The sequence below is a fragment of the Capra hircus genome, chromosome 10 (genome assembly GCF_001704415.2).
Source record: "Capra hircus breed San Clemente chromosome 10, ASM170441v1, whole genome shotgun sequence".
In the NCBI taxonomy this organism is placed as follows: Eukaryota; Metazoa; Chordata; class Mammalia; order Artiodactyla; family Bovidae; genus Capra; species Capra hircus.
In genome coordinates this window covers 21,660,508-21,687,962 of record NC_030817.1, presented here as the reverse complement: position 1 = coordinate 21,687,962, position 27,455 = coordinate 21,660,508, and the positions used below count along the sequence as shown (strand labels likewise).

At 50.3% G+C, this 27,455-nt stretch overlaps 1 protein-coding gene across 3 annotated transcripts in view; it reads left to right on the top strand.

Annotated features, from left to right (window-relative positions):
- The window catches only part of SUSD6 (sushi domain containing 6), a 97,776-nt gene extending 75,558 nt beyond the window's left edge, over positions 1-22,218 (top strand). For all 3 annotated transcript variants that reach the window (XM_018054035.1, XM_018054036.1, XM_018054037.1), the window contains 4 exons: positions 12,412-12,609; positions 13,596-13,734; positions 15,961-16,379; positions 18,391-22,218. In XM_018054035.1, the coding sequence (XP_017909524.1) occupies positions 12,412-12,609; positions 13,596-13,734; positions 15,961-16,379; positions 18,391-18,416 (782 nt within the window). In that variant the 3' untranslated portion in view covers positions 18,417-22,218. The remainder of the gene's footprint in view (positions 1-12,411; positions 12,610-13,595; positions 13,735-15,960; positions 16,380-18,390) is intronic.

Genomic DNA, 27,455 nt, shown 5'->3' with positions numbered 1-27,455 from the left:
TCTTTGTGACCCCATGGACTGCAGCACCCTGGCTTCCCTGTCCATCACCAACTCCCGGAGCTTGCTCAAACTTATGTCAATCGAGTTGGTGATGCCATCCAACCATCTTATCCTCTGTTGTCCTCTTCTTTTCCTGCCTTCAATCTTTCTAAGCATCAGGGTCTTTTCTAATGAGTCAGTTCTTTGCATCAGGTGGCCAAAATATTGGAGTTTCAGCTTCAGCATCGATCAGTCCTTCCAATGAATATTCAAGACTGATTGCCTTTAGGATTGACTGGTAGTAGAGAAGAATAAAACTCCTCTGGGGAGACTTCTCACCACCCTTGATCAGCTGATGATAGCAGAGGGTGGGCAGTTCCCCTTCTAGGAAGTGCAGAGGAAACCAAGAAGGCCGGACAAGCTCCTTTTCCTGTGGTGCCTGTACAACAGTGTGGTTAAGCTGATGAGGCGTTTAAAGAAGACTCTCTCCTTCCTCACGAGATGGAGGAAGACTCTCCAGAAGAGTGGATTTTGTAACTTGACTCCCATCTTCCCATGGCTCATTGGTCACAGTGTTCCTCATACTTGTTGGCTCACAGGTGATTAAGGTACTGACCCTTGGCCCTTCCCGCTTCATTCCCCATGCCACGCACCCTCCGAAGAACCAAAAGAGCCTTGTCCTTTCCCTTTTATATCTCCTAGTCTGGTGGTAGGGTCAGGCCTGACACAAGTCCCCGGGCTGTGCAGGGCTCACTTTATGGCTGGCCTTTGACCTGTAGTCTGTTATTTGCACCTTGTCTGTCACAACAAGATCCAGTCACATCTCTTTCTTCAGAAAAGATTATTCAGACCTTTACCCCTCAATTACCAGGTGAGTGTTTTTCCAAGAAGTGTGGTGCCTGCCAGTTATAGGTGACCCCCATCGCTGATTTCTGCCGCCCTCTGTGGCTAGAGTTTAACAGTTACTCCCCATTCATTCTCTGCAGGTGTGTGGGCCTGGGTACGCAGCAGTGGCTTGTTGAGCGCCTGGCATAAGCAAGGCGCTGCCTAACTCCCTGTTTGGAGGCATGCGGCAGATGCTGTTTATTCTGGGCCTTGGCAGAGCTGCCGTGGTGATCCTCTGTATTCTAGGCGGCGGGCAGCAGGGCAGCCCTTTATCTAAATGTAGCTCACACCCCCGTTCTGCTCTTAGTGGCGGGCTTCCTGTCATGTATCCCTCTTGGAAGGTGGGTGTTCCCAAGCTGAAAATGCCCCCATGCCCCCTCCCACTTGCAGCTTTGGGATCCATGCTCCGTAAATAGCTCCATTGTTTGTAATGCTCAGAGATTACTAAAGGAAACCAGCTTGCCCCCCCCCCCGCCCCCGACCTCTTTGGAAAAATGTGGCCCTACTTGAGATATGAGCTGAGTTCTCTGGGCACAAGTAAACTCACCAGTCCACATTCTTCTCCAAACAGGAATTACTGCAACTTTTCATCAGATGGACCCCACCCCCATGCTGCACTTTTGTAGGTCTTGGGGTAACTATTTTGGTGGCATCTGTAACCAAGGAGCTGGAGAAAGGCATGCTGGAGTTTGAATCCAGACTCTATTGCCAGGTAGACTTGTAATCTCAGGCCAGTACTGAATGACTCTACTACCAGGTAGACTTGTAATCTCAGGCCGCTACTGAATTGCTCAGAGCATCACTTTCTTCATCTGAACAAACTGAGTATGACACCACTTTCCTCATAGGATGGAAGAGTTAAAAATAGGATGGTAACTTTAAAGTGCCTCTCATAGCGCCTGGTGATAAATGTTAGTTCTCTTTATCACTTCTACCCTGTTGGACAGCAGAGATCTTTAAATTTGTTTTAAATTTAAATTTGTGTTTCTCAAAGGCCTGCTGTGTGTGCCTGACAGCAGACTTGGCATAAGGTATTTCCATCAGATGGTAGACAGGGAGTGAAACCACAGCTGTGAGTCCAGCCCTGTCGTAAGCTCCCAGCCAGACTCTGAAGTCAGTTATCACTCGCTCACCAGTTCTCCTTCTGAGGTTGGTCAGTGCCTTAAGCAGCTGACTGGGGCCTTCCTGCAGAGGACCAGCCTGCATCCTCTTAGAGGTGGGGAATTCTGAGGGCAAGAGCAGACGCGTGGGCAGCTTTTTCAATGATAGGATAAAGGAGATGAGACCAGGAAGTAGCAATCGCTGATGAGAAAAGATACACATGTTTTCTCTTAACCCTTTACTGCTCTCAGGGGAACATAGTATCATTTGTTAATGCACAGCCCTGCTGGCATCCCACCATCCTGGGGTGGAGGCGGTGGAAAATTGTGGGTGCTGCTCTCTTAAGTCACTGCAGTGAGTGGGAGGGCTTTGATACTGTGAGGCCCAGGCCTGGAGCAGCAGCAGCAAAAGGGTCCTCCTGCCTGCCTGTCTTCTCAGTGGTACAGTGTAGGGGTGGGCTGAGGATGTAGCCCCGGGTGGCCGCATGTCTCTCAAGCCCCTGAGCTGTGAGAAAAGGGGTGAAAGGGTAACAGGCCATATGGAGGCCATTAATCTTCCCTGGTGGCTCAGAGGGTAAAGTGTCTGCCTTCAGTGCTGGAGACCTGGGTTCGATTCCAGGTCGGGAAGATGCCCCGGAGAAGGAACTGGCAATCCACTCCAGTACTCTTGCCTGGAAAATTCCACGGACGGAGGAGCCTGGTAGGCTACAGTCTGTGGGATCACAAAGAGTCGCACATGACTGAGCCTCTTCACTTCTCTGTCAGCCAAGAACAGCTCAGGCTCTGCTGAGAACATAGTGGGGCAGGGGGCTGGCATATTACTGAGCTGGAGGAGGGGACAGCAGGCAAGCCAGAGTGCTCATCCTACTCCTCTCACTGCCTGTCCCTCTCCAGACATCCAGAAATTTCTGAAGCAATCCTTTTTCTTTACTGGAGTCTTTGCCCTACCCTGTTCCAAAAACTGGGCTTCCCTGGTGGCTCAGAGGTTAAAGCATCTGCCTGCAATGCAGGAGACCTGGGTTCGATCCCTGGGTTGGGAAGATCCCCTGGAGAAGGAAATGGCAGCCCATTCCAGTATTCTTGTCTGGAGAATCCCATGGACAGCGGAGCCTGGTGGGCTACAGTCCACGGGGTCGCAAAGAAAAACTAGAGGTAAGAAATTAGTTTACATTTATACAAATCAGTTTACATTTACAAATCACATTTATAATGTGAATAATAAATGTAAAGAATTTAAAGAAAGTGCCTACTATGTGCCAGGCATGATGCAAGACACTTTCAGGTACACAGTTTCATCCATCCTCTTAAGCACTTCACGAAGGTGAGTATTGGCTGTTAGGGAGTAAGGCTCAGGAGACGGTAGGCCCTCAGGTCAAACCCTGATTCACCCTCAGACCACGCTGTAACCCTGCATGGCCCTGATTCTGGTGGCTGGGAGTGTATTTTCACGGGGAGAGGGCAGTTCAGAGAACATGAGATGTACCATGCTGAGGGAATCTCTCTGCTAGAAATCATGCAGCTCAGATTAGGATGGAGCCCAAGGTCTTTTAACTGAGATCACACAGCTGGTCTCAGGGCTTAATGAAGCACAGGTTCTTGACGTCTGATTGCAGAAAGAATTCAGTGAGTGATAGGTAAGAAGTAGATTTATTTACAGAGAAACACAGTCCGCAGACAAGAAGAGTGTGGGCCATCTCTGAAATGTGGTGTGGTTATACTTTGTATGGATTGGGTAGTTTCATAGCCTAATGAGTGGGAGGGTTACTCCAACTGTTTTGGGGAAGAAGGCGGGGATTTCCAGGAACTGGGTCACCACCCACTTTTCAACTTTTTATGGTTGGCCTCGGAACTGTCCTGGCCCTGGTAGGTGTGTCATGTAGCTAATGCATTACAGTGAGTGTATAAAGAGGCTCAAAGTCTCCTGGAAGTTTCATCTTCCACCATCTTGGGCCTTGTTAGTTCTAACCAGTTTTTTGTTGTGTCCTATGACTGCTGCTGCTGCTGCTAAGTCGCTTCAGTTGTGTCCAACTCTGTGCAACCCCATAGACAGCAGCCCACCAGGCTCTCCTGTCCCCAGGATTCTCCAGGCAAGAACACTGGAGTGGGTTGCTGTTTCCTTCTCCATAGTCCTATGACTATGTCATAATTGTGCCCTGCCTGCCCACTTCCCTCCTGTTTCAGCTGTTATCTGCTCCTGATTCATCTCAAGTCAGAAACCATATGACCCTTTGCGTTTAAAAAGACAGTGCCTTGAAATGTGGGCAAAATTTTGTAGGTGAAGTCAGTTTCTGCCAGTTTCTGTACCAAGACCTGGAACTACAAGAAGCAGAACAAATGCTTGCCCCACAGCCTGGGTATGTGGGTGGTTAGTGGAGAGGTGGGGATGGACCGACCTGTGAGAAAGTAACTGCAGAAATAGCAGTACAGCCAGTGCTTTATGGGGAGGCAGGAGGATGTTTGGAGAAGAGAGGAGGGTTGACAGAGCTGCTGTTTATTGACTGCTTGGTGTGTGAGAGGCGTGATTGTGATGAATCTGCACAGCACCCGTGAGGTACACACCTCGACTGTCCCCCTCTTACAGCTGAGGGAACTGGGGAATAAGAAGACCTGCCCAAGCCCACGCAGTGGGGAACTGTCCCAGCTCACTCGGCTGCTCTCACTGTAGGCCTGGGGATAGGCTCTGCCCCATGCCGCTTAGTTCTCTTTGGGACGGTGTCCTGGGGCAGGCGACCTGGGAACTGAGTCGTGAAAGTTGGGTGGGGCTCCAGCTGACCCTGTGTACTTTCAGGTCAGGGTTTCCAGGCCAAGGAACAGCACCACTTCTTTCAGAATGACACTGATGGCCGCTCTCAGATGACAGGAGCTTTCATGTTTGGGGCAAGGTGCCATAAAGAAAATGTTCTTCTTCTTGTTGGCTCTGACCTGCCGGCTGGCATGTCCCTTCTCCTGTGAGGTGAGGGGAGTGAAAGATGCAGGCCTGAAACAGGAGGGACAGCCTCTGAAGGTGGACCTGCTTGTGAGCCTGTCAGTCCCCTGGAGCGGGGCTTGGGCCGGGCCCCTGTGAGAGGGCAGCCTGAGCCACGGTGGCTTCTGCTGCTGCTCAGCCCCCCTTGCTCTGGGACCACACCCTGGGAAAGGCTGGAGCGCCCGCAGCTGGCCGTCCCCCGCGTGTGGGAAGTTCTCATGAGAAAAGGGATCCTGGCTGGACAATGGGCTTCCTGTCTGACCGCTGGGAAGGTTTGTCTCAGAGGAGAGGAAGGTTGCAAATGGCATGAGAAATCGTCTCTTCCCTCTCTCCGCATGCTGCCTGTTTTAGACTGGTGATTGTCTGACTAGGGGTCAGGAAAGCAGAGCGCAGGGGAAAGCAATGGGCAGAAGCAGCCCCTGGTTCTCTCTGGAGCAGACAGCCTCCTCTGGCCTGGTTCTCCACTCCCGCCGTGCACCCGAGGTGGGACTCTGCCCTGACATGGCTGCAGGCGCTTCTGCACAGATAGGACGCTTCTCCTCGAGCCTCCCACACGGTGCTCAGTTCAGAACTGGAGTGGCTGCAGGACTAACTGGAGAGGAATCTCAGGGTGTGGTGAGGCTGGCCATCCACCCAACTTGATGCAGGTTTGCAAATGGCAGATAAGTCCTCAGAGGCCTTCTGGTTCAGCGCCTTCATGTATGGAAATTGAGGCCAGGAGAGACCAGTGTCCACAGGCAGCACCCAGATCGCCTTTGTCACTGGGCTCCCCTCCTTGGGGCTCACTTTTTCAGGTGGGCTGTGAGGGAGAAGCTGGGCACAGAACCCTTGTTACTGCCCAGTGCCATGGAGCGGAAGCCAGCCTTCCTGGGTTCAGGTCTTTACTTGCCAGGTGACGTGACCAAGTTTTTTAACCTCTCTCACTCCGTTTGCTCATCTGTACAATGTTATAACAATATGTTTCTTATAGGGTTTTTGTGAAATTTGAATGTGTTAAGACATGTAAAGTGCTTAGACTGATACTTGGCATACAGTAGGTGGTCAGTGGATAGGAGGAAAAGTCAATGGCACCCCACTCCAGCACTTTTGCTTGGGAAATCCCATGGACGGAGGAGCCTGGTAGGCTGCAGTCCATGGGGTTGCTAAGAGTCGGACACGACTGAGCGACTTCACTTTGACTTTTCACTTTCATGCATTGGAGAAGGAAATGGCAACCCACTCCAGTGTTCTTGCCTGGAGAATCCCAAGGACGGGGGAGCCTGGGGGGCTATTGTCTATGGGGTTGCACAGAGTCGGACACGACTGACGTGACTTAGTAGCAGCAGCCGTGAATAGGAGCTGTTATTACTGAGATTTCTAAGGGAGGCCTTAGAAGAAACCTTTATACCACAGTGAGATGTGGTAACCTACCCACTACCCCCACCCCCACCCCAGCCCCTTGCATTTGTCTGTAATACCCAGTTCCAACTTCCTTGAGAGGCTTTCTTGAGGAGAATCACCTCCCTGTTGAACTAGTGAGCTCACACCTTTCCCAGAGCAGCGAGATGCTCCGGAGGCCCAGGCCTGGCCCATCGGGGGATGGACTGGTACCCTTGCCTCCTCTGCACGTCTGCCTGGACTTCTTGGTCAAGCCTGTAGCTCAGGAGCCAAGCACCTGTTGAGTCATTTAGAGATGAGCGGCTTGGAGGAAATTACTCAACTCAGCTAAGGCTCTTGTTTTTAATCTGTAAAATGGAAAAAAATATTAAGCCTCATTGTTTTTAATCTGTAAAATGGAAAAAAATATAGTACCTGCTTCGTGTAAAGAGAGAGCTCAGAAGAGTGCCTGGCACAGGTAATAAGGCTTTTTGCAGTAATTATTATTTTCCTAGTCTTACATCCGAAAAGAAATTTGCACATTTGAATCCCTTTCCCCACCCCCACCCCCTATTTTTGCCTTGCTTTTTCTCTGGCTCTCTCTATTCCTAACAAAGCCTTGAGGGCTAGAAATAGAAATTAAACCTTCGTGTATTGAGAAAGGGTTTTGAAAGCAAGCACGTAAACAGTGCTTTAAAGAACAGCCTGAAGGGACCCTGTGTGCTCCATGGCGTCTTCATCTGCTGTTTACCCTCCTGTCTCACACCTAGTGGTGTGGTCTGAACCCTTCCTTCTGTTCTCAGACCCCCATCATCTGTGCCATCAGTACAGTGGCCACTAGCCTTGAGTGACTGTTGAGAACTTGAAATGCAATTTGTCTGACCTGAAATGTGCCAGAAGTGTAGAAAAGAATATTATCAAATATCTCATTAATAAATTTTTATATTATGTGTTGAGATATCAGATGTGTATTTTGCATATATTGGTTAAATAAAATATATCATTAAGATTAATGGGACTAAGAAAAATCTAAAAGCACCTCTGTGGCAGCATCATTTCTGGGGGACAGTATTGTGCTCGGTGTTTGCTTCCCATCCATTCCTTCCTCCCCTTTCTGTTTTTTTGCACCTGCTTCTCTTTGCCTGGGCCCTCACCTTCCTCTGGTTGCCAGCAGTTCTCAGATGAACAGAAAAGATGTCCCTGCTCAGAAGGACACCCAGGGCCAATAGAAGAGCTCAGCTTTGAGTACTTTGCTTTTTTCATTTACATGAGAGTTAGCCCTGCGTGTCTGTGTCCTGTCGATTGTAATCTTTCTGAGGCTTTGGTCCTGTCACGCTTAGCTCTGTGGCCCTGCTAGAGCATCTTAGGAGGAGGGGTGCTCTGATTGTTTCACGGAGTTACAGCCACACAGGGACACGTGTGAAACCGCCTCAGCTGTGTCCCCTGGTGACCACAGCTGCTGTGTTGATGTGCTGGGTTTGGGGGAACCACTTTCTTCTCCTCTGAATTCCCAGGAAAGTTTTCTCTGACCACCCTTTCTTGCAGCACCTTCACTAAGCACCTGTTTCTCTGTGCCCAATCATGTTCTAAATGCCACTACACTGGTTTTAGTGTAAAACAACATTATTTCAAACCTGCAAGTGAACACTAACACAGTTTCTTAAGCACAGGCACTTAAAAGTCGCAAAAGAATCAGACACGACTGAAGCAACTTGGCATGCATGCACCCCGTGAAGGAGTTGGTGGGGGGTATTGTTTTGTGTTTTGTTGGGGTATAGTTGCTTTACAATGTTGGGTTTCTGCTGTACAGTGAAGCGAATCAACTATATGTATACACATATCCCCTCTTTTTTGAATTTCCTTCCCATTTAGGTCATACAGAGCATTGAATAGAGTTCCCTGTGCTATGCAGCGGGTTCTCATTATCTATTTCACACATATTAGTGTGTGGGAGTTTAGGGTTTCCTTGATGACTGACATCAGACAGAAGCCTCTTCTGTTGAGTCTTTTTACCTGCACTCGGTATTTGCATTCTGCTTCCCTTCCTCAAGCTGATCACCGTCCCTGCCCTCCACACCTCATTTTAAAAGGCGCTCAGTGTGTTAAACTGGACACTTTGACTCCAAGGCCATTCCTGGAGCTTGTGTTAATTCGTTTGTTATGGAATCTTAGAATTTGTTTGTCTCTGATTGGTCTCTTCCTCTTAAAAGTCTGGTCCCCAGAACAGCAGAAGAAAATCACATTATCTGAGGGCTGATTGGGGGTTCTTACTGATTTCTGCTCTTAGTTTAGGCTCAGGGGTAGGAGTACCAGCCAGATCATTCTGCCTCCCCTCCGTCTGCTCCCTCCCCATCTGGTCTTATGTCTCCTGCTTCGTGACAGCTGTGCCCTGGGCACTCCACAGGCCCCCTGAAGAATTACCTCGCTGATTCCTGCGCTCATGGGAGGCCAAAAAAAGTGGCTGTAAGAGATAATGGGAAGCAGAGAAGGAAGCTAAAGAGAGCTAATTGATTTTTTTTTTCCTGTAAAATTTCCATCTTCTGGCTTTCTCCCTCTTCTTTTTAAAATTATGCAGCTTTGCCAAATCAGATGAGTTCATTGTCTTCTTGGAGCTAAGAACAGATCTTGAAACTCCCTCTGCGGACCTGGGGCTGTCAGAGAGAGCAAGCCTGATGCACAGATTAAGTCAGCCTCTTGCCCAGAACAGTGGCTCCCGGAAGCCACCGAGTGATTTATTTGCTCCTCCTCATGTTCTTCCCGGTCCTTTGACGCCCAGGCGTCGCTAAGGGTCCTCCTGCCAAGGCGCTCCCACTCTGCTTTCTGATTGGGCGGGAGGGCCGTATTTTTTCCTTATGTTCTTGGCATCTTAAAACAATCCTGCCTTTTTCTGGTTTTTCCTTCTGAGACCTCCCTATTTCTTCCTTTGACGTGGGGCAGTCCCTTCGTGATGCTGAGTCTGCTGTACCCTAGTTTGTTTCTTTCGTATGATCCTCATGGAACGTTTTAATCCAGTTTATTTCCCTATGCAAGGGTGGCTCGACTGCTGGCCTTCTCCAGAGGTTTTCTCCTCCTCCGTTTGTCTTACATCAAAGTCCACTCCTCTTGTGATTTCACCCATTGAATGTGGTATGAACACCTCCTGTTGCAGCCAGGGCCCCTCTGCAAGATGGTTTCTTGACAATATTATTACTTCTACTACTACTATTATCATTATTTTATCTATTTATTTATTTGGACAAATTTTTTTATGCAGTCAAGCTAACCTAGGCTACCTGATGTTCTCTGGGCTTAATCTACACTTTGCTACTTTGGAGCATTCGATTCAAACCACCACCTCCTTTCCTGCTGAAATCAAGCCCCATTGAAAACGCCGCTTCTTCCAGTAGCCATTCCTGGCCTTCCCCACACAAGGTTGATCTCTCCTGCTCTGAACTCCCCCTCTTGCAGCACTAATCCTGTTATTTGACATGTATAGGGTGAAATCTGTGTGGAGGATCTCTGGGGAGAAGCACTGAGTGACTGGGAAAGAAGGCTTGCTTTTCTGTGTTCACCCTCTTACTTTTTGAATTTTTTTCCAGGTATATATTTCCTATGATTATTTTTTCCCCTTCTGAAGGTATTATTTACATAACAAAGACCCAGTGTGTAAAACTTGAGAAGAAAATATTGGAGAGTATGTTTAGAAAAGTGTCCTAAACATATTCTCCAAAATGTGTCACGACATAAAACTCAGAAGCCATGAAGAAAGAAGCTTTTGAAATACACGTGTGGACTTATTTGTCATACCCGTTTGGCTACAAGTACCCGAAGTGCTTGGGCTTCCCTGATGGCTCAGTGGTAAAGAATCTGCCTGCAATGCAGGAGACGCAGGCTTGATCCCTGGGTTGGGAAGGAGGAGGGCATGGCAACCCATGCCAGTTATTCTTACCTGGAGAATCCCATGGACAGAGGAGCCAGGTGGGCTACAGTCCATGGGGTCGCCAGAAGTCAGATACAACTGAGCAGCTGAGCACACATGTGCCTGAAGTGCTTATCTTTTTATCCTTTTTCAGAGCATAGCACAGTGATCCCTGCCCAGTCATCAGTAAATATTAGTGAATCAAAATGAATTGTAAGTAGCGTCTTTGTAGACCTCACTTTTTGTACTGATATAATGAGTGCTGGGTGATGTCCAGGGCCCTCTCAGGGATTCCATGACGATGTGGGCTTTTTGGGCAGCAGTGCCCAGCAGAGCTGGAATGACTTGAGAATCAGCAGCCCTTCCCCTGGGACTGTCCTCCCCCACACACTGGACCTGTGTGAGTCCTGCCTGCTTTTGGGAGCTGCTGTCAGATGCTCAGCATTAATTACACTGAGGAAATGAACCAATTAGACACAATCTGGAGAGAGCCAGGTGATCTCTGGCAGGCTTGTTGCCCTGAACAAAAGAGGGAGCGTGTACAAGGTAAAGCGGTTTGCTGAGCTTCCTTTGGCAATCCAGCTGGCCAGCTCTTTGAGCAACTTGGCCAGAGTTTAGAGAGGCACCAGGAGAAGTGAGATGCCTGTGTCTCCCTCCTGTTCTAGCCTTTGGGCTAGGTGGGTGGCGTGGGAAGAGTCTAGAGACGATGGTGTGTCCTCAGAGGGCGCTGAGTGGGTTTATTTGGGCTCATCTACTAGTTTCATAGAGGACGTTCAGACTTCTTTGATACCTGTGGACCTGCCTCATTATTTTAATAGGTTAAGTAATGGAGTCTTTTCTCTGAATCTCAGTGATAAGTAGCCTGAGAGGAGGGAACCATCATCTCTTTTTTTTACTTCATATCCCTCCTCTCTTGGTTGGCAGTCATCTTACATAAGAGCAGGTTGCAGGTGAAGGGAAGTGGTGTTTGGTGAGGGTGGTGGGCAGGCCTGTGAAGGGAGAGCACCTTACCTCAGACAGTCAGCAACTCGGTCTATTGGAGGAAGTGAAAGACAGGAACCCAGCGGTTCTTACTTTCATATTGATGTCCTTGTGATATCTTGATGGGGACAGGGTATTTGTCAGTAAAACCTTGGGCTAAGCTGAAGTTTGTGGGTGCCTGGCCACCTGCCAGCATATCTTCTTCCCAGCAATGATCCCTGAGTGCCCCTGTTGTCCCCTTCCTATTTTTGTGAGGCACACCCCTTGATCTATTGCCTGGCGACTTAGGTTCTGCAGTGTCCCGCACTTAGGTACCGTTTACCATCTCCCCTGTTCAGAGGGTCGGTAATCCTGACATACACAGTCCTTAAAGGGCCGCTCACTCCTGGGGTGGAAGCAGTGTCTGCTGGTGGGAAGGGCACAGGTTTTGAATCAGGAGACCCAGCTCTGTTCCCCGGTCTGCCCTTGGCTCTCTCTGCCTTACACTTGGCTCAAAGTCATTTAACTTTTGTGGAGCAGTGTCCTCATCGTCAAGGGGAGGCATGATAACTACCCCACAGAGTTGTCAGGACAAATAAATAAGATAGGAGATGAATGAAGGTGCCTTTAAAACTGAGCAGACCTACCTCAATGAAAAATACAGGCTTTACTGTAGGGTGGAGTTGAGTGATGCCAGTGACCACGCAGGTCAGGGAATGCGTGGTGCCAGGGGCTTGGGAAGCCTCCCAGGAAACGCATCAGAAATCCCCTCTGGAGCCGAGAAGGCACATTTTATCACACAAAGGAGTCCTTTCTGATCCTGATCTGGAAACAAGGCTAGCTTTGCCCCGTGCAGGTTACTGGTGTTTTACCACCTGTCACTTGGTTTCATTGTGTTCCAGTAGGTTTTATTAAAACCATATTACAAAAAAAAAAAAAAAAAACCATATTACACACTAGGTCTCTGTGAATCTGGCTTGGTCAGAGTCTACTGTTGAGTGAAGGATGCGGTTCTCTGCAGGCAGTAGGGAGGGGGAGGGCAGGGGGACGTGGTGTTGGCAGCCCGGCTTCCCCTGTTGCCAGGGCGCCTCCTTCTGTCTTTGGCAACCTGAGCTTCCAGCGTTCGGCAGCAGCCTTTCCAAGGGGCTGGCGCTCTGCTCCTGAGGTGTTTCCTGCCGAGACCTTCAGCACTGCCCCTCTCCGTGTTGCCAAGGGCACTCCCGCTGGAAAACCTCACCAAGGTACCTCCTCTCTCTCCATCTCTGCAGTGTGTTCCCTGCCGCCAGAGCCAGAGAATGGCGGCTACATCTGCCACCCCCGGCCCTGCAGAGACCCCCTGAACTCCGGCAGCGTCATCGAGTACCTGTGTGCCGAAGGCTACATGCTGAAGGGCGACTACAAATACCTGACGTGTAAGAACGGCGAGTGGAAACCAGCCATGGAGATCAGCTGCCGTCTCAACGAGGGTCAGTTTGGCAGGCGAGAGTTGGGTACTTGGTGCCGGGCTCCTGCTTCCCTTCCAGCTCCCGGGAAGTGACGTGCACTCACTCCAGAGGGCCCTGTGCTGTGGGGGGCAGTGTGGCCCCTCTGACGCCCTGCAGCCTCCCCTCCTCTGGGGTTTCATGTCTCGGTTATACATTTGGATCGCTGATGCGTGTCCCGCGTCGTTTCAGCCGAGCCACTGAGGCGGCTGCTGTGCTATGCAAAGTCCCTTTGATGCTCTAGCCCAGGGCCAGTGACCTCTGACCTGTTCTGCTGACACACGGCACAATGCGGGCACCTTCTGTAGTGTCTGTGGTATATTTTTTTTCCCTGAATGGAAGGGCGCTGTTTAGTTATAGAGCCGCAGTCCAGCTGGGCAGAAGCGCGCTCCCCCTCAGCCTCCTCCTTTCGTACATGACATGAGGTCCAGCGTCCTGAGGAAAGTGTGTGTCATGCAGCCATCCCTGGGCTTTTTACCCCAGTTTCAGGACCGTGACACCCCGGAGAACGGTGGGGACCGGCTTTAGATATACAGCTAAAGATGCAGGACCTTAGAACAGAGGGTTATTACAGCCCTGTTTTTATAAAGTTTCCTGCCACATGGGTGGGACTTTAGATGGTGGAAAGATGTGTGCATTTGAATGGCTCATGTCTTCAACCTGCTGTTGAGGACAGGATCAGCTTGGGTTTATAAAGGTAAGATCTCTAGGGGTAAGTGAATTTAGGTGTTAGATGGTCCTCAGCAGTCCAAGGTGAAGGGAGTTTTAGTTTCAGGAACAGAATAGGGAAATGTCCATTTTCCTTGATGTAGAAGCCGTTTGGCTCCGCACCGTTGCCCCCAGAGCGACACTGGCCATACCTGGCATGTCTCACCGGGGCACCATGCGGGCGGCCTTTGAAGGTCAGCAGTGGGGCTCACGTTCCATGTGTCTGGGTACAAAACACCGCTGATGATGGCTTGTTTCCATAGACAAAGACACCCACACGTCGCTCGGGGTCCCCACGCTGTCCATTGTGGCCTCCACTGCCAGCTCCGTGGCCCTCATTCTCCTCCTCGTGGTGCTGTTTGTGCTGCTGCAGCCAAAGCTGAAGTCTTTCCATCACAGCCGGTGAGCCCAGTGGCGGTGGCAGCAGGCGTCACTGTCGGGGGCTGGCCCTGGACTGGCAGAGGGGTGCTGGTGGGCTTGCTGGCCTCTGCTGGTCCGTGTGTGCCCAGGGAAAGGGGAGAGCCCTGTGTGTGTTAAACTTCCAGGTGTGCCAGGTAGTGTGCTTTTGCTTCACATCCATCGTAATCCTCACAGGATCGTTGCAGATTAGGAAACTAAGGCTCAGAGAGCTAAAGTGAGAGAGGGTCATCCCTCTAGGTCAGGGGAACCGCCCCGCCCCGGCCCGGCCCCCGCCTCTGGGCCGCAGACCAGTACCTCCTGTCAGGTCAGTGGCAGTGTTAGATTAGAGATAAGGTGCGCAGTAAAAGTAATGCACTTGCATCTTCCCCAAACCACCCCCTGACACACCCCTGTCTGTGGAAAATTATCTTCCACAACATCAGTTTCTGGTGCCAAAAAGGTTGGGTGCCGCTGCCCTAGGTGACGACAGAGCTGAGATTTAAACCCCAGTCTGTCTCACTCCAGTGCCGTGTTATTTCCACTATGTCAGTGGTTCTCACATGTGGTCCCGGCAGCAGCAGCATCACCTGGGAACCTGTTAGGAATGTAGATTTCCAGGCCCCACCCAGACTGACAGAATGAGAGACTCTGCCTTTCATCAGCACTCCAGGCGATTCTGGGGCAGGCTCATGTTTGCAAGCCGCTGCCCTCTCTCCCTGGTCCCCACTCCTGGATGCACAGAGAGGCTCCAGTGGGGAACTAAACACGGGCGCCAGCACCTGGGCCTCCATCTGGATTTATTTGGTTTGGGGCTGGAGCCTGCGTATAAAAGTGATCCAGAAAAAAAGGTATTTGCATAGCTAGATCTCCCAAACATACCACACACACCTATTAACACACAAACACACACATTTATTATCTATCTCATTCATAAAAGGTCACAAAATCTCAAAACTAAATGACGTTGAAGAATTCATGCTTAGGCATTAAAGTTACTAAAATAAAAGTCAAAGGAATGATTTTAGGTGACAGGAATGGTCATGGGTCGCTGGGGCTTGGGTGCTGGCAGGGCTCAATTTCTTGACCCAGATAGAGGTTATACATTAGCATTATTGCTGTTTAGTTGCTCAATCATGACGGACTCTTCACGACCTCCTGGACCACCAGGCTCCTCTGTCTGTGGGATTTTCCAGGCAAGATTACTGGAGTAATTTACCATTTCCTTCTCCAGGGGATCTTCCTGACCTAGGGATTGAATCCGCTTCTCTGCATCTCCTACATTGCAAGCAGATTCTTTACTGCTGAGCCGCTAGGGAAGCCTATACACTAGTATTACCTTTGAAATAAATACATTTTTCTGTGTTTGTCTGACATTTGTGTTGTAATCCACAGGTTTTTTTTTTTTCAAGTTTACAAAATTAAAAAAATAAAAGGCAAGTAAAGTGACTTGAGTCAAAAGAACAGAATTCTTCCTTCAGTTTTCAAGTCCAGTGTCCCATTTCAAGATCACGGTGTTTCTTTACCTTCTCCTCTTTTAAAAAGGAGCTTTATGGAGATGTAATTTGCTTCCCTGGTGGCTCAGCAGTGAAGACTCCACCTGCCAATGCAGGAGACGCAGATTCAATCCCTGGGTTGAGAAGATCCTAGAGGGGAAGTGGCAACCCAGTCCAGTGTTCTTGCCTGGGAAATCCCATGGACAGAGGAGACTAGTGGACTACAGTCCATTGGGTCACAAAAGGGTCAGGCACGACATAGCAACTAAACAGCAAATGAACGTGCCATACCGTCTGCCCGCTGGAAGTGTACAGGCAGGGTATGTCCACGGGTACGTGCAGCCCCTGTTCTTCCACTTTCCTGGCTTAGCTGTGCTGAGCCAGTGGCTTTATTTCTGAGTCTCGAGCTTCCTAGGTTTTGCACAGGACCAGAGGGCCAGGTGCCTGTATACCCAGAGGTTAGTAACATAGTCTCTGGAAGCAGGTAGAATGGATGCACATCCTAGTTTCTCCCTTACCAACTGTGTGCCTGGGCAGGTTACTTAACTCCCCTGAGCTTCATCCGCATTCTTGGTGAAGGACTCAGGTGAGGATGTGGTAGGATGAAGTGTATAAAGCCCTTAGTGCCGTACCTGGTACATAGTAAGCCCTCAGAAATGGTTGGTGTCGTTGGTATTGTGATACCCACTCTTGCATATTCTGATTCTTCCTTTGTCCTTTTCTTCTCCGGATGCAGGCGTGACCAGGGGGTGTCCGGGGACCAGGTCTCCATCATGGTGGATGGAGTCCAGGTTGCGCTCCCGTCGTACGAGGAGGCTGTATATGGCAGTTCTGGTCACTGCGTGCCGCCAGCGGACCCCAGAGTGCAGATTGTGCTGTCAGAAGGATCTGGGCCCAGCGGGAGGAGTGGACCAAGGGAACCGCACCTGCAGGACCAGGGGGCCTGTTCTTCTGCAGGCAGTGAGGAAGAGGCCCCAGGCCAGTCTGGACTCTGTGAAGCCTGGGGCTCTCGGGGCTCAGAGACTGTGATGGTGCACCAGGCGACCACCTCTTCCTGGGTGGCCGGCTCAGGGAACAGCCGAGTGGCACACAAAGAAGCCCCAGATTCAGAGAACAGTGACATACAAAGCCTCACGTCAGAGGACTACAGAGATGGTAGGTGGTTTGTGCTGGTGCCCAGGGCCCTTGCTGGGAGTGAGGAAGGATAGTGAGCCTTTCTAATCATTGGTGTGCCTGGGGGCAAAGAAGGATAATACCTAGGGGATTATCGTACAAAATAGGATTTTACCCTAGGTGGGCCTTTGGGCTCTGTATTGGGAGACTTTTTGCTATTGTCTGTGAGTCTTAATAGGTTTGGAGTCTCCCGAAACTATTCATGGCCTCAGGGAAATGCTAAATCACAGGGTAGACAGCCAATTGGAGGTAGAAGTGGGGCCTGTCCTCTTGTTCTAATTTTTATGTTCATGAAAGGACAGGAATGACAAGGAGATGTGGGGTCTTAGAAAAACCGGAGCCTGTCTCTCTCCCAGAGCATTCTGCTGCTCCCTTTTAAATAAGAGCCTGTCACCTCCTGTGCTCTTTGGTTTTCTTGTACTACCTCAGGTCAGACCTCACGGTGATCCTGAGAAATAGGTATTTTTACCAATGCCTTTTTACAGATAGGGAAGCTGAGGCTCCAAGAGGGTAAGTCTTGGTAAATGGCTGAGTTGGGATTTGAAGCCAGATGGATCTGTTCCCATGCCTGTATCATAATCCGTGGTGCCATACTGCCTCCCAGGTAACTCTGGGGCCTTTGTGGTAAAGCCGTCAGAGGATGAAATTGCTGCCTCCAATACCTCTGCCTTTACTGGAGCCTGGAGCGTCAAACACTGGGATTGACTCTTGTCACTTTAAAAACCATCTTTACATGAAATCCCACTGTGGTTCAGGATGCAGAATAAACCTAGATGTGTCCCTTTAGAAAGTCAGGACTTCCATGCTCACCAATCCCGCTCCCCCCGCCCCCACCAACCCCTCTGCCAAAAGTGTTTTAGAGCTCTCTCCTTCCTGCGAGACCTGGGCACAGTTAGTGTCTAAGGTTTAGAATATCTGAGAGCCAAGAAGTTGGAAATTTTTAAGTGCAGATCAGGTTTAGGGTTTCCTGAGTATCAGCAGTATGCCTCCTCTATTTTCTTGGTGGGATGTAGAGCTAGGAAGGGGCCATTAAATACTTGGGCCAGATTTGAAGTTGAAAGCCAGTGGCCCCCAGGGCAGCTGGCTGTGTCTGCACATACTGAGGTAGACCTCATCCCTTGTCCTTCCTAAAGAGCCCTGGGGCGCCAGCTCTTCTCCCTTCTCCTCCTTATCCCCTGGCTTTGTTCCGCATGTTGAACTAGCATTATTCAGACAGAGCCCATCTTGTGCCTGGTGTTGGATTAGGTTTCAGGTGCGATGGAAAGAACCACGAAACATGCTGTCTGCATGAATGGACTGTCAGTCAGCTGGGAAGATGGGGCATACACCTGAGAAAAAAAATGGAACCTAAATGGTAGGGTCCATGTCAGAATGTTGTTGTTCGGTGGCTGTCGTGTCCGACTCTTTGCCACCCCATGGACTACAGCACGCCAGGGTCCTCTGTCTTCCATATCTCCCAGAGTTTGCTCAAATTCATGTCAGTTGAATAGGTATGTCAGAATGAGGGGTGCACAAAACCAGACACATAGGTTATTGAGTTGGTTGCAGGCTAAGCCCAAGTTATCCAGGGCAGATAGTTCTGAAGGAAGCCAGGCCCTTCAGATGTCAGTCTAACCTAGGTGACGTGTGAGGTGACTTGAGACCCAGAGAAGGGGATTGATTTACTCAGAATCACACAGCTGGAGGATGGCTTTAAGAAGAAGGTGAGACTTAACCAGGGCTCAGTAGCCTCATAAGATGAGAATAAGGGTAGAAAGAGAAGCGACTAAACCATCAGCATCAAAGCAGAGAAGAGGGTGCAGGGTGGCAGGACCAGAAAGGGTCTGAATACCGGACTGACTGTTCAGGTTCTCTCACACAGACAGACGGAGAGATGAGCAGGGAAGGCCTGGAGAAGGGGTGAGGGGTTTAGAGGGCCCCCGCAGCAGGGTGAGCTGCGCTGCCGTCGCCCACACGGGTAACCACTCTGCTTTCCGTCTTCCTCTGCCCACAGATATCCCACTGTTGAAAGAAGCATGAGGGCTGCCACAGGCTCCTCTCCTCTCTGCCCTTCCTCTTCTTCCTGTGTGTTTGAGCACCATGTCCTCCAGCTACCCTGCCCAGAGACCCGAGCTGCCCATCTGTGTGTCTGTATCTCCGCACCTCTGAGGGCCCGCAGGCCCACTTCACTGGAAAGTCTGGGAAGAGTCTCGCCGACTGCCTGCTGGATGGCTGGAGGAGCCGGCTCCCTGCCCAGCCCAGCCTTCCCACCTGTGTCAGGGGCGTGAACTGAGCTTGCTGGGTTGAACCCGCCCCTCCCCGGAGCCCTGTGGTCCCCCCGACCAGCTCTTGGGTGGTAGCCCCGGCTCATGTGGCCCGGGTACGCCGTGCTTGCTTGTGCCTTCCTCCTGCCCCATCCGGTTCCCCCGTCACGCAGGCTTCATGGCTACGCTGCTGCCCCCCATGGGGGCCAGGCCTGGGTCTGGCCCGTTTGCTTTGGAGGCTGGCACCACTGCCCTTAGCAGGAGCAGATCCAAAAGTGGCTTCAGCTGGGGCCAGAGTGTGGGGCTCTGGACCTGCCGTTGGCTGACAGCGGTGGCGTGCTGCCTCGACTGAGGATGGAGGCTGTGAAAAGTCACCCTGCAGCCATCTTCACGCCCAGCTGTCTAGCTCAGAGGTGGTGGCTCCTGGCCCTGGTGAGTTTCTGAGAAGCGTCCAGAAGATCCCAAGGGAGGGGAGGAAGGTGGCTGTTAATGATTTGTCTTCCTAATATGCAAGTCCTCGCTTCCTACTTCCAGCATCTGGCCTTCCTGGCCTCCTTTTTTTTTCTCTTTCCCTGGAGCCTAAGGGGAAGGTGCCTGCTGCCTCCTGGGTGTGACGCCACGCGGCCCTGGCTTCCTTGCCGGCCAAGGCCGGCGGCGTCCCCCATGGGACGTGAGAGTTCTGAGATGCCATGGGATGCCCCACTGGTCACTGGCAGTTGGGGGCCAGTGGCCTCGTCCTGGGTTCGTGGTGATGGGAGGGGGCCTGCGGGATACCGACCAAACCCCAGACGGCAGCAGGCAGCTCTGGCCCGGTCCTGAGTGTCCTCATCACCGCAGTCACGTGCCTTAGTAACTGTGCCCGGGAAGCATGCTGCCGCTTGCTCGCTGCTGCTTCTCCTCCTCCTCCTGCCCTCCCCTGCTGCCTTCCACTCGTCACAGCTGACAGACGACCCCCCTGGAGGCATCAGCACACACCCCCAGTCGGTGCGCTTGCTGGTAGGGACGGTTTGGGAGCAGCCTGGCTCCAGGGCCCTGGTGTGGAAGGAGTGGCCGGGGCCCTTGCTGGGGCTGCTCCCTCGGCCGGGCTGCTGCCTCTTCACGAGATGTGCTGTTGCTTTTGTTCCTGAAGCGCTGCCCCTCTGCTCCCCCCCGAGCCTGAAAATACTCGAGCTCAGGGCGTTTTCAGTTCCTGACCTAACAGGGTAGCTCCGGTGGCCTTGGAGAGGAGGGGAACGAAGGGCCTTCTCTCAACCTCCCGCCCCCTCGCTCAACACTCGCACTTTATTCCCGCTCATCCTGGCCTCTCACTCCTGTAGTCTTCCTTCCTCTCAGGTAAGGGCAGCGCCTGCCGAGTGTCTCTCTTTCCTCCCTACCTGGCACCCACAGCCCTGGCCCGTAAGGAGGAGGTGCCCAAGGGAAAGTGCAGAACAGAGCAGGCCTGCCCTTGGCCTCCAAAGAGGCCGTGTCCAGAGATGCGCCTGCCAGCTGTGGCTGGCCCGGGGTCCATCTGGAGGGCAGGGTCCCCACGACCCCAGTCACTTCAGCCCACACAGGTTCTGCTCCACCCGCAGTACCCTTGTCTTCCTCCAGAAGGGAGCAAGGCCCAGTGCCGGGGGGGTTCTTGGGGGTGCCTCCAGAGTCTCACTGCTGAGCCCACAGCTTTCGTTTCCCCATCTTCCAGCACCTGAACTCGAGTCTAGAATATTTTTTTAAACAGGGCTCTTACCCTTTTTTATAGAAGTACTCTGGGGGTTTTCCCCATGAGATTGCACTTTTTGTTTGCGGTTTATCCAGCCACAGAGATGATCCGCCTGCCGCTTGAAAAAAATGAAAAAGCCTGCCTTCTGAACCCTTCTTTCACCTTGCCCGCCCACCCTGAGGGGATCGCAAGCCCAGACTTGCCACCTGGAAGGGAAGAGAGAAAAGTTGGGAGGCTCCCCTCCCCTGCTCCCCTGTCCTTGGCTTTGATGAGGCCTGCCTCCTGGAGGCCCCTGGCATGTGGGTACCGGGCCAGCCTCACCTCCCTGCTTACCCCCGTGACGGCTTCCCGCAGGCAGTTAGTTCTCGTCTCCCACATCAGCCATAAACTGCTGTTTCTAGAGCTTCTGGCCCTTGTTTCTTGTGAAGGATCAGGGCCTCCACGGCAGCCTTGGGGGGTGGGGTCTGGCTGAGAGACAAGGTGGTGTTGGGGGCCACCAGAGGGTCCTGGAGCAGTGGGGAAAGCTGCTGGGTTGGCTTCCCCGGGCTCACCTCTAGGGGAGCCCAGCAGAGAACTTGTACAGGAGGAACAGTCGGCACCAAAGGACTTCTAAGAAGCATTTTTTTCTTTTTATTTGCATGCACAGTCTGACTCAGTGCAGGTTTTATATCTTGGTAACTTGCAGTCACATTCCAGTGACTTTCAAGGGCCAGTATATGGTGAAAAATCACTTAAAATTTCTAACCTTTTCAATGCCTTAGTTCAGCAGGTAGGCTCTGTCTTTTGCCATTTTTGAGTTTTGTGTGCTGTGTTCCCATTTCACTGGGTGTGAACTGTGAAATGGGCCAAGTCCTGGCCGTGAGTTCTTTTGGTTTTATAAGGCATTTCAACGTACATTCTCCCAACACTCCATTTGCAAACAGAACTTAACTCCTGTCTCATCCCTATTCTTCCTGCCCGCCGCCTCCTCCCCTCCCCCAGCCGTGAAGCTTCATGGAGAAGCTGATGGCCAGACAAAGGTATACTTTTCCTGCTAAGTCAGTGGTGGCACAGGAACCCTAGCACTCGACCTTTCCCTTCCCCACCCCTATGGAGCTCAAACCACTTGCTTCCCACATAACTGTCACTTCCATTTCCAGGGAGCATCCCTACATAGAGAATGGAAAATGCTGCAGACATTTCTAGATCCTTGCCTGTTTGTTTGGTTCCCCGCCCCGCCCCAGCTCCTTGAAAATACAGGGCCCAGAAGGGAAAGGACGCAGGCTTGACAGCTTCATTGCAGATGTGCTTGCTGAGGACAGAGTCCAGGAGCTTTGCTGAAGCCTGCCAGGGCTCCTGGCCTTCAGCACAAGGCCTGTTGTTACTGGAGTCTGGTGAGGGGCTCGGAGAGGATTTTGTGTGGCAGGTTTGTAGACCGAGTGGTAGAGTAGCCAGTTCCCTGGAGAGGGAAGGGCAGGCTCAGCTTTCCTGGGAAGCAACCCCTCTTAACCGCCAGTTGAAAATCTAGTAGAATTTTGAACGAGAACCCCAAGGTTGAGCCCTGTGCTAGGAGCTGGGGGGATGCGCCTGGGCAAAGCACTTGGATCACCAGGCGGGGAGAAGAGAGGGTTGAGGGTGGCCTGGCGGCTCATCACGCCACTGTGGAGTCTCAGCAGTGGTTTCACATGACGCACGCATTGTTGACTGTGCAGGATGTCACTCAGTCAGTTTGGGTTTGCTTTATTTTATTTTATATATATATTTTTTGGTATCCTGTACATTGCAGTGGGTGTGAAGATAGTATTTTAATATTTGTACAAAGTTTAATTTAATTTTAATTGTTCTCTGTATATAACTGCATTTCTAAATAATAATAATAAAAAAAGTTCTTTTGAAGGCAGTTGTGAGAGATGTGATCCTTCCAGAAAGTTTTGCCCTCCCAGGGGCAGAAACTCATGAAGGGGATGCAAACACCAGCTCTGAGGGGGAGAGGTGCCTGATAAGAGGAGACGGGACAGGGAGGTGGTCTGTGGAACAAGGAGGGGAGACCACAAGCACAAGTGAAAACACGCCAGTCCTCTTTTTAGAACTCTCAGCGTGCCAACCACTGTGCCCAGGCCAGGATTCAGCAGTGAGCAAGATGGTGAGTTGGGGGCCTTCATGGAATTTCTGACACGTCAGGAAGGAAGACAGAGCGGCATCCAGTGATGGCTGTGGTGATGGAAGTTATGTTGAGGGGACAGTCAGGAAAACTTTATGGATGAAATGCCATGTAACTGAGGAGAGAAGCCAGAACCGTGAGACTGAGGGGCAGGACCCAGCGTCTGCGTGGGCAACAGAGAAGCACTTGCAGTTTGAGAAACCAAAAGGAGTCTAGGGCCGCTGCAGGGGGCTGAGGGCAGAGGGCTCAGGGACTGCTGGAGGAGGCAGACAGAGGCTAATGGTAGGAAACCCTTGCCAGCCACGCTGGGACGTTTCACTTCTTCCTAAGGGCAACAGGAAGTGCCCTCATGGTTTTCATTAATAGAATGACTTAGCTCCACTTTGTTTTCGGAAGCTCTCTCTGTCTCTTAAGAAGAATGAATTTACAGGTATAAAAACATAGATAAGAGAGAGACCATGTAAGAAGTTGTTGGTCCTGTGGGGAATAAGGTAGTTTGAGCAGCTAGGTGAACAGCAACACCGTTCTCTGAGGGGGAGAGAAAGTGCTGGAGCCTAGAGCTGAAAGAGCAGAGGTGTAGAGGTGAAAAGAGGTCATTGCCAGGTAGGAGAGGCCAACAGTACCCAACAGGTAGTAAGGGTATGAGTAGAAAGATGTACCAGGTACTTTGGGATAAAAATTCAGGCCACCCTTAGGTTTGTCCCCTGGGAAATGGTCAGGATGTGTTTACACACAGTCATGTGGAAAACCATTCTAGGGGTATCTGTGCCAACACCCAGTCTCAAGCTCAGAACACCCATCTTCAGTAGGCTCTGCCCAAGCAACACTGCCATAACTGCAAGGGGGTGGAGAGAGGAGTGTTCCAGCTTTGACGAGTGATGGTGATAGTGGAAGTGAAGTGAAAGGCACTCAGTTGTGTCCAACTCTTTGCGACCCCGTGGACTGTAGCCCGCTAGGCTCCTCTGTCCGTGGAATTCTCCCAGCAAGAAGACTGGAGTGGGTTGCTATTCCCTTCTCCAGGGGACCTTCCCAACCCAGAGATGGAACTCAGGTCTCCTGCATTGCAGGAAGATTCTTCACCATCTGAGCCACCAGGGAAGCCTGATGGTGGTAATGGCTGGTCCTTAAAAAGCACTTACTCTGCACCAGGCAGGGTTCTAAGTGTTCCATTTGTACCAGCTCACGGAGCCCACGCAGCAGCTCTACATGGCAGGTATCAATAGCTTCCCTGCCCAGAGCCCTGAATCACATAGAATGGAAGTGAGGCCTAAAGAGGTGAACTGACTTCCCCAAGGTGGAGCCAGAATTGAATTCAAACCCAGATGGCCCTGAAAGAGTGATCCCCTCCCCGGCCCACTTCCCACCCCATCAGATTCTGCCTGCCTCTCAAGGCCCTCATCCCCTTCCTACTGCCTTTCAGAGTCTCTGTTCTCAGCTGTGAGCTTCAGAGGAAGAACTCTTCAATTTCAGAGCAGGGAAATGGCATACTGTCATGAGGATAATGATGTACCCTCATCTCAGAGGATTGGGATGTGCCCTTCATGGCGTTGAGGGAGGAGGCATTTAAGCTATGCAGAATGTGATGAGAAATAAATTCACCAAGCAGCAAAAGTTGTTCCTCCAGGAGGAAAAAAAAACAGACAAGACCGCTTGTTTCAATGAGAGGTAAGTCATCTCTCTTTGGAATATAGGGGAGAAGCATATCCCATCAGGTAAGGAATGCTGGGGAAGGGAGTTTTGTCAAAACGGGGTCAGCCCAGGTTGGCAGCCCTTCTCTTGATGACAGGTGAGGGGAACAAAAGAAACAGCCCACAAAACCTGCAGAACTGCTGGGGGAAGTCTTTGAAGTGATTGGCCCAGATTGGAAAGGAGATGGAAGGGGAGAAAAGAAATTTCCTACCCTGCTACTGAACCCCCATTTCCCAGTTTGGAAAGCTGAGACTACTAGACAAGGACAAAAGTAACAATCTCCAGGGCAGGGCTTTCTCAGACTACTTAAAACATCTTTAAATATGCCAAAGTAACACATACTCATTTCAGAAAATTTAGGAAGAAAATTAAAATCACCCATAATTCCACCTTCTACTGACAATGTTCTAATCGTAAGATTTCATTGACACCATTTTTAACAACGGTTGCGTAGACTTTATCATATTGGTAATCTGGACTTGTAGATTGTCAAACATTTTTTAAAATTCTTATAACCAATGGTTTGATAGTATTTTAAATTACTTCTTTGGCACAAACTGCTGGAAATGGAATTGCAAGGTCAGAAGAAGCACATTTTAGAGGCTTTTGATACAGTTCAAATTGCCGACGAAGAAAGTTACTCCAAATTACAATCTCATAGGCAGTGTTCATTTTCCCAGCAACCTCACCAGCCAGCATGGGTTATTTTGTCTTTGTTTTTTAATTTATTGGCTGCACTGGATCTTCATTGCTGCACAGGGACTTTCTCTAGTTGCCACTAGCAGGGGCTACTCTGTAGTTGGGGGGCTCAGGCTTCTCATTGCAGCGGCTTCTCGTTTCTGTTGTGGAGCATGGGCCCTAGGGCACGTGGGCTCAGTAGTTGCGGCACAGGGGTTTAGTTGCCCCTAGGCATGTTGGATCTTCCCAGATGAGGGATCAAAATCATGTCCCTTGTATTGGCAGGAGGATTCTTAACCACTGGACCACCAGGGAAGTCCCTTTTTTTAAAAAAAATAAGCCAGTTGAGAGAAAATGGCATTTTGATCTACAGTTGTTTCATTATTTATGAAGTTGAATTTTATTTTATTTTATTATTATTTTTTTTGAAGTTGAATTTTAAAATCAATTGAAAACTGTCCAAGTTTGAGGTCCAAGGCATCCAGGTTTGGGAGAGAGAGAGAAGTTCCTGAGGCAAGAAATGAATCTGTACCTGGGTAGACACAGCACATTCCCACGACGACAGGCCCGGATTGTTGCTCTAAGCTCTGTGGAGGTAAGAGAGAGCATCACAGGGCTTGGGGACTGTCCCATCCCACACCCAGAGGTGAACAGCTGTTTGGCATTTCAGATTTCCCATGATGCCCCAGGGCCACCAGAAAAGGAAATTTCATAACATAGGAATGTCCTGAACAGCCCGTCTGGGGTAACTTGAACTGTTCCCGAGCCTGGGGTGGCTGACGACTCTCAACTTGGCAGAAAACTGCGGAGGCTTTGCAAGTGTGGACTTCCCCACCGTGGAGCTCCCTGGGGAAGCGGGTTGTCCAGCCTCCAGCAAAAGGCAGCATGCTTGCGGGTTCAGCCTGCTGACCTGGGCTGAGCATCTGAGGTGATCTCGGGTGTGTGAAGGAAGGACTTTGGCTCCACACAAACATACCAAGGATGGGGGCTGCTGCTGTGACTTCTAGGGTGGTCTCAAAGCCCTTGAACATGGAGCTCTGAAGACTTTTACAGAATTTGGTGCTGTCGCCCTTTTATGGGATGGCTATTCCCACTCCTGCTCTGGTCATTCATTCATTTGCCTATTTATTCAACAGTTGTTGTTGTTGTTGTTTTAAAGCTTCCCTGGTGGCTCAGATGGTAAAGCATTTGCCTGCAATGTGGAAGTCCCAAGTTTGATCCCTGGGTTGGGAAGATTCCCTGGAGAAGGAAATGGCAACGCACTCCGGTATTCTTGCCTGGAAAATCCCATGGATAGAGGAGCCTGGTAGGCTACAGTTCATGGGGTCACAAAGAGTCAGACACCACTGAGCAACTTCACTTTCACTTTCTTTCTTTGTTTCTGTTTTATTTTAGAGTTAGCTTTACACAAAATCTAGGTCCCAGGAGTACAGCAGTGAGTAAGAGTCAGTCTTTGTCCTCAAGGAGTTTGCGGACTAATAGGGGAGAAAGAGATTAAACAGCTGCCTAAAATTTAAGGCAGAACTTAAAGGAAGCTATTGGAGCACCCGCAAAGCGCCTGGGGAGTGAAGAGTAAAGAGTTCATTTCTTGGGGGACAAGCAAAGATTCCCCAGGGAAGGTGCCATTTGCTTTACATCATAAGGGATGAATTTTTTTTTAATACTCTAGGTAGGAGAGTAAGTCAGCAAGGAGCTGTAGGGTGGGGAGCGTGCAGAAGTGGTTCCTTCGGGCTGTGTCTATGCACGTGTGTGTGCCCATTCAGTCGTGTCCTACTCTTTGCGACCCTATGGACTGCATCCCACAAGGCTTCTCTGTCCATGGAATTTTCCAGTCAAGAATACTGGGATGAATTGCCATTTCCTACTCCAGGGATCAAATCCGAGTTGCCTGTATCTCACGCATTGGCAGGCAGATTCTTTACCCTTGAGCCACATAGAAAGCCTATTCAGGCTACAGAGACCTATAGGAGCAAAGCACCAGCATATAAGATGAGGAAGCATCTGAAATTGCCACTTCTGCAGGTTAATTTAAAAAGGTCAGTATGAGCAATTTCAACCTAAAACTTAAGATCCGCCAAAATTGTAAATGCCTTTCTCCTCTGGGTTGATTAATTACTTTAATCACAAGAAAGAAATCCAGGATACCCATAGACAAGAGTCTGAGACTTCCTGTCCCAGAGTCTGTTTCCTACAAAAACAGAGCACTTGGTGCCAACCTGCCAGCTCCTGCTCCTGCCTGCAGGGGGTGTCTTCAGAGAGAGCGTGAACGGGTCCAAGTCTCCAGTACAGGGCCAATTCACTAGCTCTTTGGGGACAGAAGGGACACCCAGGGCTTGCAACCAAGTTTCTGCCAGCAGCAGCCAGGCAGCCATTTCAATGTTAAGAGGTGTTTTTGTCCTGTCATTTCCTTAAAGCAGAATTAAGGGACAGTGGTTACATCCAACTACAATACTCTTTCCTCATCACCTTTCTTTTTCATTAGAAACATTGGAAAATAAGCTGTCTTATAATGAGTGATACATGTTAAAACATCGGAAGTAAAAAAAATAAAAATAAAAAAATAAAACATCGGAAGTAATATTTTTTTCACCCATCAGTTTGGCAAAAGG